Here is a 17395-nt window from a genome sequence, read left to right as displayed (position 1 = left end):
TGCTCCTTTGGGGGAAAAATAATGTTAGCCAATCGCCATGCAGCCTTTATTTGTGTAGTTTATTTATTTGCTAGGCCTTGGCCTCCATCCTGCCCCCGCTCGGTCTCTCACAGCTGTGGCATTTGACTGACATTTCACTTGAATCGGGGATGCCCCCAGATTGCGGCTCAACCCCCGACTAATTGTGCTCCCCAGGGCATGAATGGCAGGGACCTGCTGGCACAGAACAGCCCCCCCCCCCCCATCATTTTATTTTACCAAGGGGGTCTACTCAACCTCAACCAACAGCAGTCATTTTCCTTAGTTTCATATATATACAAAAAAACATTAATATTATTATTATTATTATTATTATTATTATTATTATTATTATACTATATCTTCCAAGGACGTTCAAATAAATCTTAACCTGGAAGGCAGTAAAAGAGTCTGGTTTGTTTAAAAAAAAACCTCAATGATACTACAGGATTTCCTGTACATATGGCTAAAAAAAGTTGATGCATTAATTATGTATAATTATAATTATGCATTGTATGCATTATAAAACATTAATAGAACAGACTAATTATAAATAAACTACAAAAATGTAAATGTGTATTATTACAATACACTGTATTATAAATACAGTGACATTATTATTATTATTATTAGTAGTAGTAGTAGTAGTAATTGCAGTATAGTAGCAGGTGTATAATTTGTTTTTGAAGCAGACTTTTTGCCGTGATTTATTTAACTCACATTTACGTATTATGCATTTGAGCAGCTAGTGTTCACTGAAGCTGTGGCATGTGCACCTTGCCCCATCCGTAACTCTCTAATTCTGTCCTCCCAGGCGCGTGTATATGAGCATGTGTTCTGGGTCAAGTCTCTGGCTCCGCCGTGGCCGTTTCCAGTAAACATATTAAAGTTATTTAATGCCCCTCCGTCTAAACTTTAAGCCTGTGCTGACCTGGGCATGGGTATGAGGAAATGAAAAACACAATTCCAAGTTTTTTTTTTTTTCTTGCAGAAACTTCAAATCCAACTCTCACTGCTTACAGTCCTAACATGTGTGATAGATATAGTTGTTGTCAATTTTCCAATTCTGCCTTTATTTAGTGGAAAGAAGTTATTAAACTGTTGAGCGCACTTTGTGACACTCTTAACAGTCATCTTGAACTACCAAAAGACCATAGCAACCTGCTGTTAACTTTAACCTATCGTGGATACCAGACCCTGTGGTGCATACCCAGCCTTTACCCAAGGCAGTCAAACTGTATCATATCCAAACCCCCATGAAGGCCACTGTGACCTTAGCATCAGGCTTTGTGGGTGTTAATGGGAGTCGTGGCTGCTGTTGCATTTCCGATGACTGCTCGCGTGGGACACGAAGACGACCGCTTTCTGAGAACGCGTCTGATTTCATGCGCATAGATTTTTCACTTTGTGATCATCGCCGTCCCTGTCGTTCAAATCGCGGAACATCGCGGATGTCTTTATTTAGCCCCGCTTGCTTAGAGTGCGTGACGGCAGGGGTTCCCAACCCTGTTCCTGGAGAACCCTTGCGTAAGCTGGTTTTCATCCCAGCCTTAATTGCATTTCCTGAGGCACAACGAGCCGTTAATGGTTTTTAAATGAGAAATGTCGATTTTTTTAGATTTCGCATTTGCATTTGTGACATTTTAGCTGATGCACTCGTCCGGAAAGGCTGAAAGTTTGCAGTGAGTGCAGCTGAAGAAAAAAGGCCTAGATTCGTAAATCGCCAAAGTCCCGAGTAGAAATTAATCAGAAACAGCACAAAACCCCAGCGATTGGTCATCGTTTATCAATCCTTTATCAATTGGGAGGGTGGGGGGTGGGGGTTTGGGGAATATAGGGTAGACTGAGGAAGCTGTTGGATGCAGGGAATGTGAATCAGGGTGGGGAGGAGGTAAATGCACAGTGAGGGATGGTTTACTCTCTTAATTTATGACATTATGTCATAAATGGTGTCTTTGCTTCAGTGTATATGTGTCCGGCCCTGCACTGCACAGTGTATCATAGACTTTTATCAGGAAGTGAGGACAGTGTGACAGGAAGTGAGGGCAATGCTTTGTTGTATTTTCCCCAAGCCTTACATTTACCATACAGTGTCTCTTTTTCTTGTGGCCCACAATTTTGAGAGATTCATGTCCGCACTGGGTGTGATTGGCAGGGTCACCCCCACGCACACTTCATGATTCAGGGTGTTCCCCAGGCCCGGGTGGGTATATTTAGGCCGCTAGGCCACGGTCGTCTGGGCCAGCGACAGACGATTGACAGACAGAGTTGCATAATGCCGTGGGGAGCTAATCGGCTTACAGGGGCGGTTAATATTTTTAGGGATGCCAACATAAGCTGGTGCTGGGCAAAGCACTGAAATACCAACAGCGACTCGGCTGCATTCCAATCCAAACCTTACTCATGCATTACTGTCTGTGAGTTCCTTCCTTGCGCAAGTTAGAACGACTATTGAGCTGGAGGGTTCTGTCTTGAAAATTGCACTATTAAAAAAGCACGGATTGTCAAGGCAGATTTAGTAATTATATGTCTCTATCTCTCATCTCCCTCTTGTTTAACTCTCGTGGAAAAGATGTGGGAATTTAACAGATCAGTAGTGTTTACAGCAGCTAGCAAAGCTAGTAAACAGTGGAGGAGGGACGAACCTCGGGTTTTAGGGTAAAACTAATCTCTCACCTCTGATTCAATTGCGATGATTTTAGTTTAGCCTTTGGAATAGCCTATAGTAATGCCTTTGTTGTGCTTGAACTCTAATTTAAGTGCACAAAATGTACTGAAGTGATTTAAAATTAGAAACTGAACAGAGTTGAAAAGAATTGCTGTGGAGTGATCATATTTAGGAATTACGAAATCATCATGAGCAGTTTTAATTTACAAGCTTTCCACAGATGAGATGAGATGTCTTACTCTTGATTTTTCTCTCCTCTCAACCCACACACTTTTGCTGGAACCATCTTGCTGTCGTAGTTTGTACCCTTATAATGGATCTCAGTTCAGCAAAGGCAGTTATCTATCACCTTTATATCTTTTTTGTTTCACAACACTGGTTTTCAGGGGAATACTTCTGGGATATCTAGAGCCAATAGTTTCTCAACCTGGTTCAGTTAAAAATGTATTTGTGTGGTTTTGTCATTTGTGTTATAAATAAAAAAGGCAATTTTTATTCCATGGATACGCTTTGTTTTCTCTCCATATGTGTTCGTGAGGAATGATTGCTTTCATAGTTCAGTGCATTCCCACTTGCTGGCCTGTGAGTATAATGTACTTTATTTTGGTTTACCTCTACTGGCACACTAGAAGCAGCTTGAACTACAGCGCTGTCTTACAAGCAGTTCAATAATTAATGGAGAAAGATCGAGTGTTAAAAATAGAATGCATTGAGCCAACTGCGTTCATAATTCATCCAAGGATGCACAAATTAAAAAATGCAGTCTCGGGGAGAATCGTTCCTCTGCCACCTTTAATGAAAATAAGAGAAATGGGAGCGTTGCCCTGTGTTGAAATAAGCAAGTTTGACGGAGAGGTCTGTTTCCCTACAGGGTACGGAGCTTGAGAACTCGAAATGGACTCCGAAGACATTGTTCGCTAAGAGGAAATTCATGGCCTTCCGGCGTACGTGTAGACAAAATGTTTCATCCCCAGTAGATAAATAAATAAATGAATAAATCTTAAGAAAAGAAAAAAGAGTAAAGGGTTGATCTTGATTTTATTTATTTTATTATGTTTGTCTACTGTCTGTGTTGTTTTTAAATTGTGTCAAGATGGATGACTCTGCTGCAAACCCAAATCTACCTACGGGTACAAATAAAGTAACCTGAACCTGAGGGTCTGGAAGCCCAAAATCCATTTTGAATTCGGCAGTGGTACACAGCAAGTACAGTAAATCCCTGTGTCTCCTGCTGTTTTCCTCACCGTTGAGGGCAAATGTTTTTTTTTCCCCTCCCCCAAAGAACAGCTGTCTCTTGGATAACAGTTTTTTTTTTCTTTTTCTTTATTTCGGACCCAATACAAAATAGCTTGGGCCAGCTGGGCTGTGCGTTGATGACGTGTGCCATTACCTTTCTGTGCTTCCTCTGCGCTTCAGTAAAGACAGTTTACAGTATGAAAGCTATCAGGCTACAGAAGTCTAACATACTGGAGCACCTTCACAAGCTTTAACCAGGAAGTTTGCCACGAGCAGAGTTTTAACTAAACAAGCAGACTAAAAATATGTAAATGCTGTGTTACGTTTCATTAAATTTCATATAAAATATTCACTAATTCAGTATTCATCGTTTTGTGAAAGCTGTGTTCGGACAAAATGTATCTGGCCTGCGGATTTATTTTTCATTTTTTGGCTAATCTGATTGTCCATCTGACTGTCCATCCCTGGATTTGAATTTTGGGCTGTCACAGTTGAGTTCCACCCTACCCCTCCATCTGACTGTGTGCCTGTCCCCCTCGTCTCTCCGCAGCAGATCCAGTTTGTGGAGGACAAGCAGGAATTCAGCCGGTTCCCCACCAAGGCTGGACGGCGTTCCCTGTCCCGCTCCATCTCCCAGTCCTCTACGGACAGCTACAGCTCAGGTACGAATCCCCCGCCCCCCCCCCGTACCCCCACCCTGTCTCTCTCTGTCATTACTGCTGGTTGCATTAATGCATTATTGCCTACCCACTGGTGGAGAGATGAAAGAGGTCCAGCTCAATTACATCAATGTCTCCACATATGCAGTATATTCTATATGCCCCACTTTAGTCTTCCATATTAATTCCATTACATTTCATGTAAGTGCAGAGAAGCAGCCTAGTACGTTATGGCTAATGAACAGAATGCACTGCGTTCTGTTTGCTGTTTCCATAGCTCCCATTTCCATGGCTTTCATTTGCTGGCTTGGTTCGCATTAAGTCAAACTATGATCCAACCTCTGTATTTTGACACTAATGTCATTTTACTTGTTTGAGAGCCATCTAGAGCAGGGGTCTCAAACCTTCATCTAGAGCAGGGGTCTCAAACTTTTATCTCATAACTTGTGTTCTGCATGCAAGTTATGAGATAAATCACGGCCCTTGTTCCCTTAATCGTTTGAGTGTGGTGACTGTATTTCCTGCCTATCACCCAGCTGCCTCATACACAGACAGCTCCGACGATGAGACCTCACCCAGGGACAAGTCACAGGTCAACTCCAAGGGCACCAGTGACTTCTGCGTGAAGAACATCAAGCAGGCCGAGTTTGGGCGCCGGGAGATTGAGATCGCTGAGCAAGGTGGGGAAGTGACTTCCGTGAGCCGCGTGTGTGTGTGTATGTGAGTAAGAGGGAGCACATATGACCATGTGTCCTTGAGTATTTCTGTGTGTGTGTGTGTGTGTGTGTGTGTTAAAACACTCTTTCAGATCTGTGAGAATTTTAAGCAAATTATGTTACTCACCAAACCAAACAGTCATGTGAAAAAGAATTTTGTTCTGAATATTAGTTTAAAAAAACGTTACCTTTTAAAATTGTCTGTAATCTTCAGGAATGTTATTGGTGTATTTCAAAGCAGTCCGATTGCTGTTTCTGTCCCTATCTGGTATTTGTAGGGGAGCAGAACGTCTGGGAGCTTAAAATAGACTCGGAAAATGCTTGATACAGCAAGTAGACACAGAAAATGTAATCTTGTTACTCAGTAGGGCAAAGGCCAGCAGTCATAATTTCCTACTTTAAACCTGAAACTGAAAGGCTACACTGGGAATCTCTTCTTTCCATTTAGCATAAATGCACTGTCTGCCTCTGGCCAACACACATATCTTTGAAGACCAGCACAGGTGTAGAAAAAGTATATTTGAGAAAAAAAATGGCCCAAAAATCAGGAAAGTGTTTGGTTGGACTCAGCAAGTGTTTTATGAGTCGGTTTTAATGAAAGCCATCGAGCATTCAGTCTGTTTATTAGCATTTTACAGCATATTTTATTTCTGGCTCTGGTTAGAGGTATATGCTCAAAGTGAGTTTTAACTGGAACCCACTGATGGCTTGTAATCAGGGCAGCAGCCCATCGACAGATGGGCTCAGTCGCTCCGGCAGCCCACGCTGTGGAATATTTGATCTAGCGCAGACGCTATCGCTCGGCGGGGACGGCGATCTCTCCGTCTCCTCGTCGAGGCCCATAAATTAGCGCCGCTTCTAATTGACGCATTTCCACCGACGTTCCCGCCTTTTTTTTGTGCTAATCGGCACTAAATGTTCAAATTAGCCGGATTAGTCGCTCGCAGGCGTAATGACACGTCGTGCTTCGCCGCGCTCGCCGAACGGCCGCGGCGCGAGGAGGTGGGTTCGCTGGGCTCGCTGTGGGCTCCTGCGGTGCGGAGCAGACACGCCGACTCGGGGGTTGCCAGATGCTCGGTCATGGACCGGAATGTCAAATTATCTCTACGGGCCCGACCGGACAGCGTAAACATCCGCTCTGAGTAAATGATTGAAATTTGACTGATAGTTTGTAATGAATTACATGTTCTGTTTGCACTTTCCTCCCTTTCCCTCCCCTTTACCCCCCCCCCCCCCAAGTTGCCTGTGTCTGTATTTGCATGGTGTCCAATTTGGTAAAGTTCTAAATCTGCCAACCCTATGCGTACTCTGAAATGTGCATATACATGTCTATTCTTAACAAAGCCTGGAACCAGAGGTCATTTTTTGCTGTGTTGGCTACATTTTCGGTTTAGAACTGAAGCAGAGCTGAGGGGTATATCCCTGACCCTGTCTTGTCCCTTCAGAACATTTATTCAGCAACTATTGTCCAGTTTAATTTATAATTTAGGGTAGTTTCAGTTGACAAGTGTATTGTAGACATGTATTGTGACATTGTAGAACTCTTCCTAAGGTCAGCTAGACAGCTTCACATCAAAGCACAGCAAGTGTTTGAGCTTGTCCTTCACAACACAGTCTGTCGAGCACTAGTGTACCGATCACTTTTTAAAGAATTATATATCCTAATCCATATTATAGTTGTGAACCTGGTACAAGTTACAGGAATGTTAGCCAGGTCATATACTGGGATCTCCTGGGACCGTGCAATGCTACAGCATTCCTAAGGCAGCCTAGCACGAGTGAGAGTGCGTGCAGTGCTCCCATTGACCTTGACCGGTGTTGACCTTAACTGTGGTAAGAACAAAGTCCCAGCCTGTAAGCCAGGACACAATGCGGTGTTGACGACAAACACACAGCGCACTGCTGCTGCCCCTCTGCTGAACCCTCTACTAGGGACGCCTTGGAAATAGTCAGCCTTGGAAATAATGGTTTTGATAACTTGAACGTGACTCCCGCCTCAGACTCCCTCTAATTCGATTGGAAGCACCAGTGCGAGGCTATATTTAGCCCACTTCCTGGATGCGTGCCGCTAAAAGGTGTCCTGACTGCAACACAATTGCAGAGCTTTTTTTTCATGCTCATAGCCATTGTTTTAAAAGCTAAGAGTCTGAGAAGTGGGAGGGAAACAGAAGTGTTCATGCGTCTATTGGTCTAGTTGGTTATAGCTGCAGGAGCTCTATTCTTTTATGCTGTGGCAATGTAATTCAACAGCACGGTATTTTTATGGTACTAATCTTGCTAAAACCATTTTTCCTTTAATACTGGTCAGCTGCAGACTTTGAGCCTGTAGTTCCCACCAGTCACTTCTGCATTTTCTGTCTCTATAATGGTGTAGATATACAGTCTTGTGTGTTGTTAAGATTTAGGCTCCCCCTGATTGCTGTGAAACATGTTCCTTTTTAGGTTTCATTCTACAGTCAGTTGACTGTTTTTTTAAATTTGCTTTATTCTTCTTTTATTTTGTTTTGTGGTTGGGAAAGCTCTTCTGGAACGTAGACAGTGTTTATTTTGGCTGTTTGGTTGGAGGGGCTCATGAGAACCAGGCTGAGGTTAAGGGGGGGGGGGCTGATTTCGGAGCTCATCTCTGGGTTCCCTCTCCGTTCCTCCCGCAGACATGTCCGCCTTGATCTCGCTGAGAAAGAGGGCGCAGGGGGAGAAGCCGCTGGCCGGGGCCAAAATCGTGGGCTGTACCCACATCACTGCCCAGACCGCGGTAAGTGCGCCTCGGACATGTCCCTCAGATCCTCCCCCCCCCTGTTGCAGTTCCATCCCAGCAAATATACTGGGGTATGCAAAGAGTAACATGTGTCTGAAAAATCTCAGCGGGAACATTTCTATCCAGAAACACTGCTGCCTTGTAAGCAGGAGTTTTGCCTCAGCCCAGCATACTGCTGCTACGCGGGTTCTTGAGTAAGACGGATGTAAGACGTGGGCTTTCCGATCTTGTTATCACCCCCAGACGGTGGTTCGTTCATGTGATATTTGTTATTTTGTACCGGAGCAAGATTATTTTGTTTGACTCTGTGTCTGCCTCTCCCTGTAGCAGCTGCTTAATCTAATCAGCGTCATGTTTTTTCCATGAGTAAAGGATCTTGTTTTTCTTTTTTCGTTCTGTATGCATCACATTTTCCATTGCTGAAAGTAGCAACCTATGTGAACGAAATAAAAAAAGAGAAGTTTTAAGTCACAATTCCCCCAATACACCACTGACATTAGCTACAATGTGCATTAAAGTCAGTTTGAGCTGCTTGCTGTTCATTGGTCCCTCACTGATTTCTGTACCTCCTCCCAGGTCCTGATTGAGACGCTGGTTGCCCTCGGCGCCCAGTGCCGCTGGACAGCCTGTAACATCTACTCCACTCAGAACGAGGTGGCAGCTGCTCTGTCCGAGATAGGTGAGGAAGCAAACCGTCATGTTGCCTGTGTCACTGTGGCGTTTAACAGGGGCGCTGTATGGAGGAGGGGGGGGGCTTAGGATGATTCCAAGGACCCTCATTAACAGGGACCCTCGAAAAATATTAGAAATTCCTGGTGGTGCCCTTGACACTAAGTCACTGAACATAAAAGCACAACGGCAACAGGCAACACGTCTGGACCAGGCATACTGATTTACTTCATTTCAATTATGTTGTTGATTTATGTCACTGTGCCTGTGAAAGGATTGCTGTCCTGGTTCCTTTTTTGTCTTCTTTTACCGTGCCAAAGTGTCCAAAAATATATGGAATACTGGAAAATCCTCATATTGTAGAGCCACTGAAATGCTGAGAGGTCTGCAAATTATAGAACAGAAATGGGAAACATTCAGTTGCTGTTGTCCAGATCCAGTTTTCTCCCTGACCACTTAACTCTTTTGTTTGCCACTGTCTGCTTGGATTCTGGGTCCTGCTCAGGTTTTTGTCAGGATATCATATCGATATTGCTTGATGAAATGTGCTATTCATTGTAACACATTTACACATTTGTGTAATACGTAACACATTTAATACAATTTTGTCAAATCGTTTTTTAACTGTCTCTGATGACTCCCTCGGGGTGCTTAAGTCACACGATGCGAGCGTGTGCGGTTTGGCAGTGAGGTTGGCGGTTGGTGGAAAGCAGAATTTCTTATTGCACCTCGTATCTCACCACTAATGAGCTAATGAGGACCCCCTTGATACCATCCTCGGCTATGAATGATGGCAGTGTTTTGCAATGCGGCCTCCAAGAGGACGGGAGAGATAGAGAAGTGCTGAGTGCCTAGCATGTAGCCGCAACGTGCTCTGCAGTGTTATGCTTATGTAATAAGAGCTGTCCATAGGGGCTTTAGCTGTGCGTGATGACAGCCAGCAGTGGGGAAATAAAATAATTTTATTCCTCTAAAATGGAGGGGGGGGAGCATGGGGTGTATGAAAAGGGCTATAATTCCTTACACGGATCACCTAATATGGATGTAAATACCCTTAAATTCAAGCTGACAGTCTGCAGTTTAACCTCATATTCATTTCATTTCAAATCCAATGTGCTGGAACATATAGAATAAAAAAACATGTGTCTCTGTCTCAATACTTTTTCATTTAACTCTACGTCAACCCCATGGTCACAAACCCTCGGTGGGTTCCCTAATGCACGCTTTTATGTAAGTCAGATTTTATCAAGCGTAGCTTCCAAAACCCCATCTGCCTGTATATCATACAGAATTTCTCATAAAAAAAAAATATTTTCGGGACTGCAGTGTAAAATGTAATCTCCCTGCTGCTGAATAAAGGTGAGGGAGGGGCCGCTCCCTCCGGGCGAGCGAGTGCGTCTTTCGTCTCTCTGATCTCTGCCGAAGCAGGGAGGAGGATCATCGCCGGCTCTTTTTTTGGAAGTCCGGCACGGTATCTCCCTCCAACATCCAATCCGAACTTCAAACAATAAGAAAAAGGCTCACCCCCCCCCCCCCCCTTCCTGCACTGTGCGGGACACGGGGTGCGTTTTTGAACTCAAAGCGCTGCGTTGCGTAACTACCATACCTGAAGGCAGAGAGGAGCGTCTGTTCGTCCTGGCCTGATTCGTTTTAACAGTCGCACGAGCCCAGATGTCTGCTCTTAAGCCCCTGTTCGTGATATTAATACGGCTTTAACGGCAGATTAAATGGAAATGGAGCGCATTGTATTTGACCGCAGTAAATGGCCTTTAGAATGTAGAATTGAGTCTCTCCACGGGAGGCATCTTCCGAGATTAAGGATAAGGCCTAGGAGGGCTTTAAGTGATTTCCTTCAGTTGCAGTCGCCAAATCATCTCCTCGATGCTTTAAAAGCTTGAGGCCAAATCTTGTTTCCTTTTAAGGCTGCCGTTTTTGTTTTGCCTCTGTTATTTAACTGGGCTTCTGACCAGTGCTCTTTCAGAGTTTGTTTCTGGTTACTACGTTGTGCTTCTTGTGTGGCCCTACACTTCTTTCCACCTAAAAGAGACAAGATCATGTGAGGTTTGGTGCTTTTTCACATTGTTAATCCATCTGCAGTAAATGTTTGTCCAGTAATACCACACTTAATTTGAACAGTATGTCTGCAGTCAGTGTTGAAGGTCCCAATAAGCTTTCCCCAGGCAGATGTTTTTTTGCCAACTGTGGCTAACATGTAGCCCAATCTGCTGTCAGCTACTGCCATTTGCATGCATTAGGATGCACTGAACATTACCAATCATGTGACTGTCAGGCAGCCGTGTCATTGGCTGTTGTGCATTAGTGTAGCCCAGTGACCGAGCCACTTTAACATTAAGGATGTTAATGAATTATTTCTGTTGCTGGTGGCCAATGTTGGAGTCTTCTTGTTCGCCCTTTAAGTTAACAATGGGCCAACTTAGTGCTGGCCTGTGAATAAAAGTATAATTATGTCAACATCAAGACGGATATTGGGTCATGTTTTCTGGCCATTCTAGTAACAATGGAACTGGTTAAATTTGTTCTGTGCTCACTCAGTACAAATATTCTCAATGTAATTTGCACTTAAGTCATGGAAATTGAGCAGAAATGTGGTACTTGAATGGGGCAGTTGATAAGAAACAGAAATGTGCAGCTGCTTTAGGAAACTGCTCGTAGAGATGTGGTGGAGTGCGGGGTTGCCGGGGGTAACCGTGTGTATCGTGTTCCTCCAGGCGTGTCCGTTTTTGCCTGGAAGGGGGAGTCGGAGGATGACTTCTGGTGGTGCATCGACCGCTGTGTCAACATGGAGGGCTGGCAGCCGAACATGGTGTGATTCACATTCTCTCTTTTGCATAATTACATAATGTCGCTTCTGCACATCCATCAGGCGCCCACTTCTCCCTTCAGTATCGCGTGTGGATGTGCTCTGTGATGGACGTAATGTTCACTGTCCTTAATATCCATTCGGCAGTGAGTCTAAATTTTTTCCATCATCATTAGTCTTTATGGCTATTTTACCGACACCTGTTATAAAGCCATACGGCATTCTTCCCTTTTGAGAATAGGCTAGAATAACACAAACATAACACCCCAGTTTGTTCCATCAACAGGACAGCTGAGACACAGAATTTACCCTGCGATTATGCGCTTTATTACAAAGGCAAATTGTTTCACACGAAACCTGAAGTAAAATCACCATGGAGGTTTCAATGCAGCGCTCATAAATATGGGACCAAGGGTCTAATCATCGTGGTGTTAGACTTGACAATGGGGTGCACTGTTCTTCCATCAGATCCTGGATGATGGCGGTGACCTGACTCACTGGGTGTATAAGAAGTACCCCAGTGTCTTCAAGAAGATCCGGGGCATCGTGGAAGAGAGCGTCACTGGGGTGCACAGGTAGGCTGGTCCGAAATGACACCTGGAGTAGGAGTGTATCTCAGCTTTGAAGCAGTGACTTCTTTTATCAACACTGCTGCTCTCTAGTAGCAAACAGTCAGCTCTGTAGAGCTATGCTAAGGTGGCTCAACCAAGATGATAATTCGATAAAGTGTTGGTGAAGTCCCTGGGGGTGGGGGTAATTTGGATAAATCACCCAACCAAGTCCAACAAACATCATGTGAGATTGTGAAAGGAGGCATATTGTACAGAGGGGTTGAGCAGGTCTGATCTTTAAGGTCAAAAGGGCAAAGCTTATCCTGATTTCTGTGCTATTAGGAGGCATTGCATGCCAGCACACCTCCTGAACTAGACATCGCTAACAGGTCAATAAGAAAGACAATAAGTAGTACTCTTGTTAGAAAACAATACTATGCCACTGATTTGTTACAGGTGAACAGGAGTGGTTATGTTTGCACTTTCTTTAGAGCAAAGGAAACCATTCCTATCAAAAAAGCTAAGCAATCTTGTTAGGTAAAAGCGGAGAAAAAAGAAATGCAACTCGGATTACGTCTCTGCTCATAAGTCATGCCCCTCTCAGCCACTCACTGCGTCTGGATGGGTGTGTCTGTAAGGGACTCTCTAGTCTATGTCATCATGTCTTGGTCTCATGTTTCTTCCTTCCTCATTCTGTCCTCCTTCGTTTGTCTTGCACAGCTCCTAAAAGCATTCCCCAGTTTTGCTCACTCATTGCCATTGTTTGTTGGCACATATAAATGACACGTATAAAGCAAGTATAGCTTAACAAGCTATATGTTAGGTGTGTCATTCACAAAAGCACATTAACTAGCTTTCATTGGTTCAATAACTGTAGTTACATTTAGCTAGCTAGGTAGCCATCTACTTCTAGCGTGAAATGAATTCATGGTGTTTTCCTACAATAAGCCAATAAAGATTTGAAATGGAATAACGGGCAAGGTGTTTTGTAGGATACACAAGCATACATGTCGGCATACAGCACTATAAATGTAAGTGTGTTTCTTATATTTTAGATATGCCCTTGAAGAACCGCTGGCGCCTATAGTCTCATGAATTGCAAATTGAGAGCAAGCAGAATGTATTGTGCACTGATCTCTGTTCCCAGGTTGTATCAGCTGTCAAAAGCTGGGAAGCTGTGTGTCCCAGCCATGAACGTCAATGACTCCGTCACCAAGCAGAAGTTTGACAACCTCTACTGCTGCAGAGAGTCCATCCTGGATGGGTCAGTGAGCTCTGTGTTTTAATCAGGGCCAAAAAGTAGCAAATGCACTCACAATAAGGGGCCGTAGAAAAACAGAGAAGAGCAACTGTGACATTGTGCAGTAAATCCAGTGAAGGTATACAATCTACTAAAAGTAAAGACAGGTTTTTCTTTTCTTTTCAACACTTCCTGATTTGAATTCCTTTTGGATGTAATGTTTTGCAAAAGATTCCACGTGAGCGAAAACCACGATCAAACACATTAAACTAAAACTTGTAAATTAAAAACCTGACACATTTGATATTAATTGATCATTTGTTCGCTCTGCTATCACATCAATTAATTTTTTCTGTGTTATTGTGGTGACAAAGTGCTTTCATGCTTGTGGCAGTTCACTTGTCCTCTAATGGCTATTTTCTGTGTGTCTTCTAGGTTGAAGAGGACCACTGATGTGATGTTTGGAGGAAAGCAAGTGGTGGTCTGCGGCTATGGAGAGGTGAGAGATTTTCCTATGGCTCAACCCAGCTTTTAATATCGAACTCAAACTGCTGTTCAACCTCTTTTATCAAAGCTCTGTTTTTAAAAATCCATAGTGGTCGGGGGATTTGCCTTTCAACCTGGCAGATTAGTTGACACATTGATAATGCATCACATATGATTTGTGTATTACATAAAATATCAATATTGTTCGTTGAATCTTCTCTGGTCGGTGCTGCAGGTGGGGAAAGGGTGCTGTGCTGCCCTGAAGGCCCTGGGGGCCATTGTCTACATCACAGAGATCGACCCCATCTGTGCCCTGCAGGCCTGGTAAGAACCAAGGGAGCAGGAAGTGCTATCCTAGAACCAGGAAGTGCTGTCCACGAACTAGGAAGCAGGAAGTGGTGTGACGGACAAAATGGGGAAGCGCCTCTCTGTCTGATGGGAATCAGATTGCTTCACTTTTTTTTTTTTTTCCATGGATGTACAAATTCCTTCCTTCCTCATTGGGCGGCCCCTAGACTAGGAATTTGCCTTGCGTGTTTTCAATCCAGTGTTGAATAAGTGTGTTGCATCACAATTCAGGTTTCAACGAGTGCCCTGCGTAGAAGATATCATCATCAAGATCTCAGGTTTTTGCAGAGGAAATTTAACATGTAGACCTCTGCTTAAATTCACCTTTTTTAAATCAGTATAAAATTATAGTAAAGTTTTTTTTAAATGTATTTAGCGGTATACACTAGGGTAGGGTAACTTACAAATACATGGTTAGCTTCCCTCTCACTGGAGGGTAAGTATTAGGAGAGTCTTCATGAACATGCACCCAGTCCAAGCCCAACACAGTCTCTGAAGTTTCATTGAGTCACATGGCTTTAGGAATTTGTACTGTGCTCTCGCGCTCAGACCTAATAATAGATCGCTCACACGTTTGAAAGTGGATTGGTTTTGCTGTCCTAATGCAAGCATATGTGCGTAAAAGTAAATTGAAGTGATGTGAAATCTCGTGCCTGGCACTTCGCTAACCTTGAGATCTCTCTGCTAATCTTGGTGGAGTTATTAATTGCGTGGAACCTGATGACTTTTCAAAGGTCAAAGTTATAATTCTGTGTTAAGTGGGAAGCGTAGCCTCTGGAGGGAGCTGATTGGTGGTTCAGCTGTTAACTCTTTCCTTGCCTGTGGACAGCATGGACGGCTTCAGAGTTGTCAAGCTCAACGAGGTCATTCGCCAGGTGGACGTCATCATCACCTGCACAGGTAATCCTTCCACGTGGTTACTAAAACATTTTGACTGTCGTTTTTCGAATCCGGCCCTGCTGACGAAAGGCCGTTCGGAATCCAGGCCACGCCAGCAGTCGCTCGTGGAAATGCCTGATTTTGCGTTCTCTGGTTGAGCAGCGGCCAGAAACAATGTTTAGTCGGAAAATCGCTCTCAGAATGGCACGATGTTTGTTTTTGTTTTTCGGGCCGGGGCTCTTTACAGACTAGCCCATGTAAGAGGCTTATCATTTACTCATGGGAACAAAAGAGCAAATATTTGACTCTGGGTGAAACGAGGAAGGTCCAGAGGTCTTCTGCTGTTCCCCTGCAGGGAATAAAAACGTGGTGACCCGGGACCAGCTGGACCGGATGAAGAATGGCTGCATTGTCTGCAACATGGGGCACTCCAACACCGAAATTGATGTGGTGAGCGGAATTTTTTAAGTTACACATTATTGACCCTGTGGGGTAATTTGTCCTCTGGACTCGACCCATCCTAGTTACTTAGGAGCAGTGGGTAGCCACAGTGCAGCGTCCCTGGACCAACTCCAGTTCTGAAGCCAGTGCTTTGTCAAGTGCAACGGAGTTTACCTAACGTGTGTGTGTGTGTGTGTGTGTGTGCGCATGTGGGTGTAGGTGTATGTCTCTGTCTCTGTGGTGCTCTGCCTACACCTCTGACCTTTGACCTCTGACCCCTTCCACCAGGCCAGCCTGCGGACGCCGGAGCTCACCTGGGAAAGGGTGCGCTCACAGGTGGACCACGTTATCTGGCCCGACGGCAAGAGAGTCGTCCTGCTGGCCGAGGTACGCTGTCCGAAAATCCCTTTACTGTGCGTGCGCGTGTACCTGTCCAGTGCCTCTGCAGGTGCATTTTATTACAGAAAAGGTTCCAAATCCCAAATGAGTGTGTGTTTGAAGCCACTGTGCATTTATTTTGGGGTAAATAGTCAATTAACCTGTGGTTATAGGTGTTGCTCCAAAAAATTGCATTTCAGGAAACAAATGAATAAAAGGATATGCTATGACAGTACTGAATAAAATGGTTTATTACCCACTTTTCACAAGTATTCTATAGGGATATCCACAGTGTACCTATTATTGTACATAATAATACAGGTTGAAATTAGACAGAAATTGGCCCACTTTCACACGACATAGGTGCTTAATATAGCCTGCATTCCTGCTGGTAAATGTCAACATGCCCATTTTCCTCCCACAGGGTCGTCTGTTGAACCTGAGCTGTTCCACCGTGCCCACCTTTGTCCTTTCAATCACAGCCACGACTCAGGTGAGTTGGCCACACCCCTGCTGTGGATGCAGGTAGAAGCAGTTATTTGATTGGTCTGCGGATACTGGCGCAGGTAGAAGCAGTTATTTGATTGGTGCAGGCTTCTTTTTTCTTTCTGTCGGTGAATCCATCTCCTAAGCGGACGGGAGACGTCCTTGAACTGAAATCGGGCTGGATTCTAATAATAAAAATGGCAGGGGAAATTGATGTGGTGGCCTTTTCAGTAATGGCCATTTTTCACTGATACTGAAGGCAAAGAAGCCACACTGGAATGGCTGGAATTGGAGCATTCTGTATCTGTATGTGATGCCGCATATAATGTTGCAGTTATGAGAGATGCTTTCTTTTGTCATGAGATATCCCCTCTTTTAATAAAGCTGATACTGAATCTATTATGCATCTCTTCATTTGGACTTCCTACTACCAGCTAATTTAATACCTCAGACCGTAACCTGCTCGACCCATTCGATTATTTACTGTGATAGATGGCTCATTATATTTGTTACCATCCATTCTACCTCTACACTGGGCCAGCCAGCGGAGGATGGGCTCCCCCTCTATAGCCAGGGTTCCTCTTGAGATTTCTCCTCACTCAGGAGTTGTTTTCCTCACCAGCGTTTGAATGTTTTTCTCCTCACTGGGGAGTTTTTACCTCACTTTTACCTGCTTTTTGGGGGTTCAGCCCCTGGCTTCTGCCCAATTTGTCCTTCTGTTCCTCGATAAAGCGCCTTTGCGACTGCTCTGTGTGAAAAGCGCATTACTAAATGAATTGAATTGAATTGAATTGAATTGAATTGAATTGAATTGAATTGAATTGAATTGAATTGAATTGAATTGAATTGAATTGAATCGAATCGAATCGAATCGAATCGAATCGAATCGAATCGAATCGAATCGAATCGAATCGAATCGAATCGAATCGAATCGCACAATGCAACCCCTGACCACTGAGCTGGTCCTAATCCGGGAATACATTATTCACATGATATGGCAAAAGTGGGCTGCCTAGGAGACCAGTGTACCGGTGGTTATGGGGG

General features: G+C 44.1%; 1 protein-coding gene across 6 annotated transcripts in view; it reads left to right on the top strand.

Annotated features, from left to right (window-relative positions):
* Positions 1-17395, top strand: part of LOC135237559 (S-adenosylhomocysteine hydrolase-like protein 1) — a 38775-nt gene that overhangs the window by 16039 nt on the left and 5341 nt on the right. For 2 of the 6 annotated variants that reach the window (XM_064304787.1, XM_064304792.1), the window contains exons 2-14: positions 4476-4584; positions 5118-5261; positions 7949-8049; positions 8629-8731; positions 11451-11545; positions 12011-12117; positions 13241-13357; positions 13769-13832; positions 14055-14143; positions 14997-15067; positions 15402-15496; positions 15776-15874; positions 16290-16358. In XM_064304787.1, coding sequence (XP_064160857.1) covers positions 4476-4584; positions 5118-5261; positions 7949-8049; positions 8629-8731; positions 11451-11545; positions 12011-12117; positions 13241-13357; positions 13769-13832; positions 14055-14143; positions 14997-15067; positions 15402-15496; positions 15776-15874; positions 16290-16358 — 1263 coding nt within the window. Of the gene's footprint in view, positions 1-4472; positions 4585-5117; positions 5262-7948; positions 8050-8628; positions 8732-11450; positions 11546-12010; positions 12118-13240; positions 13358-13768; positions 13833-14054; positions 14144-14996; positions 15068-15401; positions 15497-15775; positions 15875-16289; positions 16359-17395 lie in introns of all 6 variants that reach the window. The other 4 variants (XM_064304786.1, XM_064304790.1, XM_064304789.1 and 1 more) reach the window with 3 other exon arrangements.

Source organism: Anguilla rostrata, chromosome 13 (genome assembly GCF_018555375.3).
Source record: "Anguilla rostrata isolate EN2019 chromosome 13, ASM1855537v3, whole genome shotgun sequence".
Taxonomy (NCBI): domain Eukaryota; kingdom Metazoa; phylum Chordata; class Actinopteri; order Anguilliformes; family Anguillidae; genus Anguilla; species Anguilla rostrata.
The sequence above is the reverse complement of the archived record's forward strand: the minus strand, read 5'-3'. Positions and strand labels throughout refer to the sequence as shown.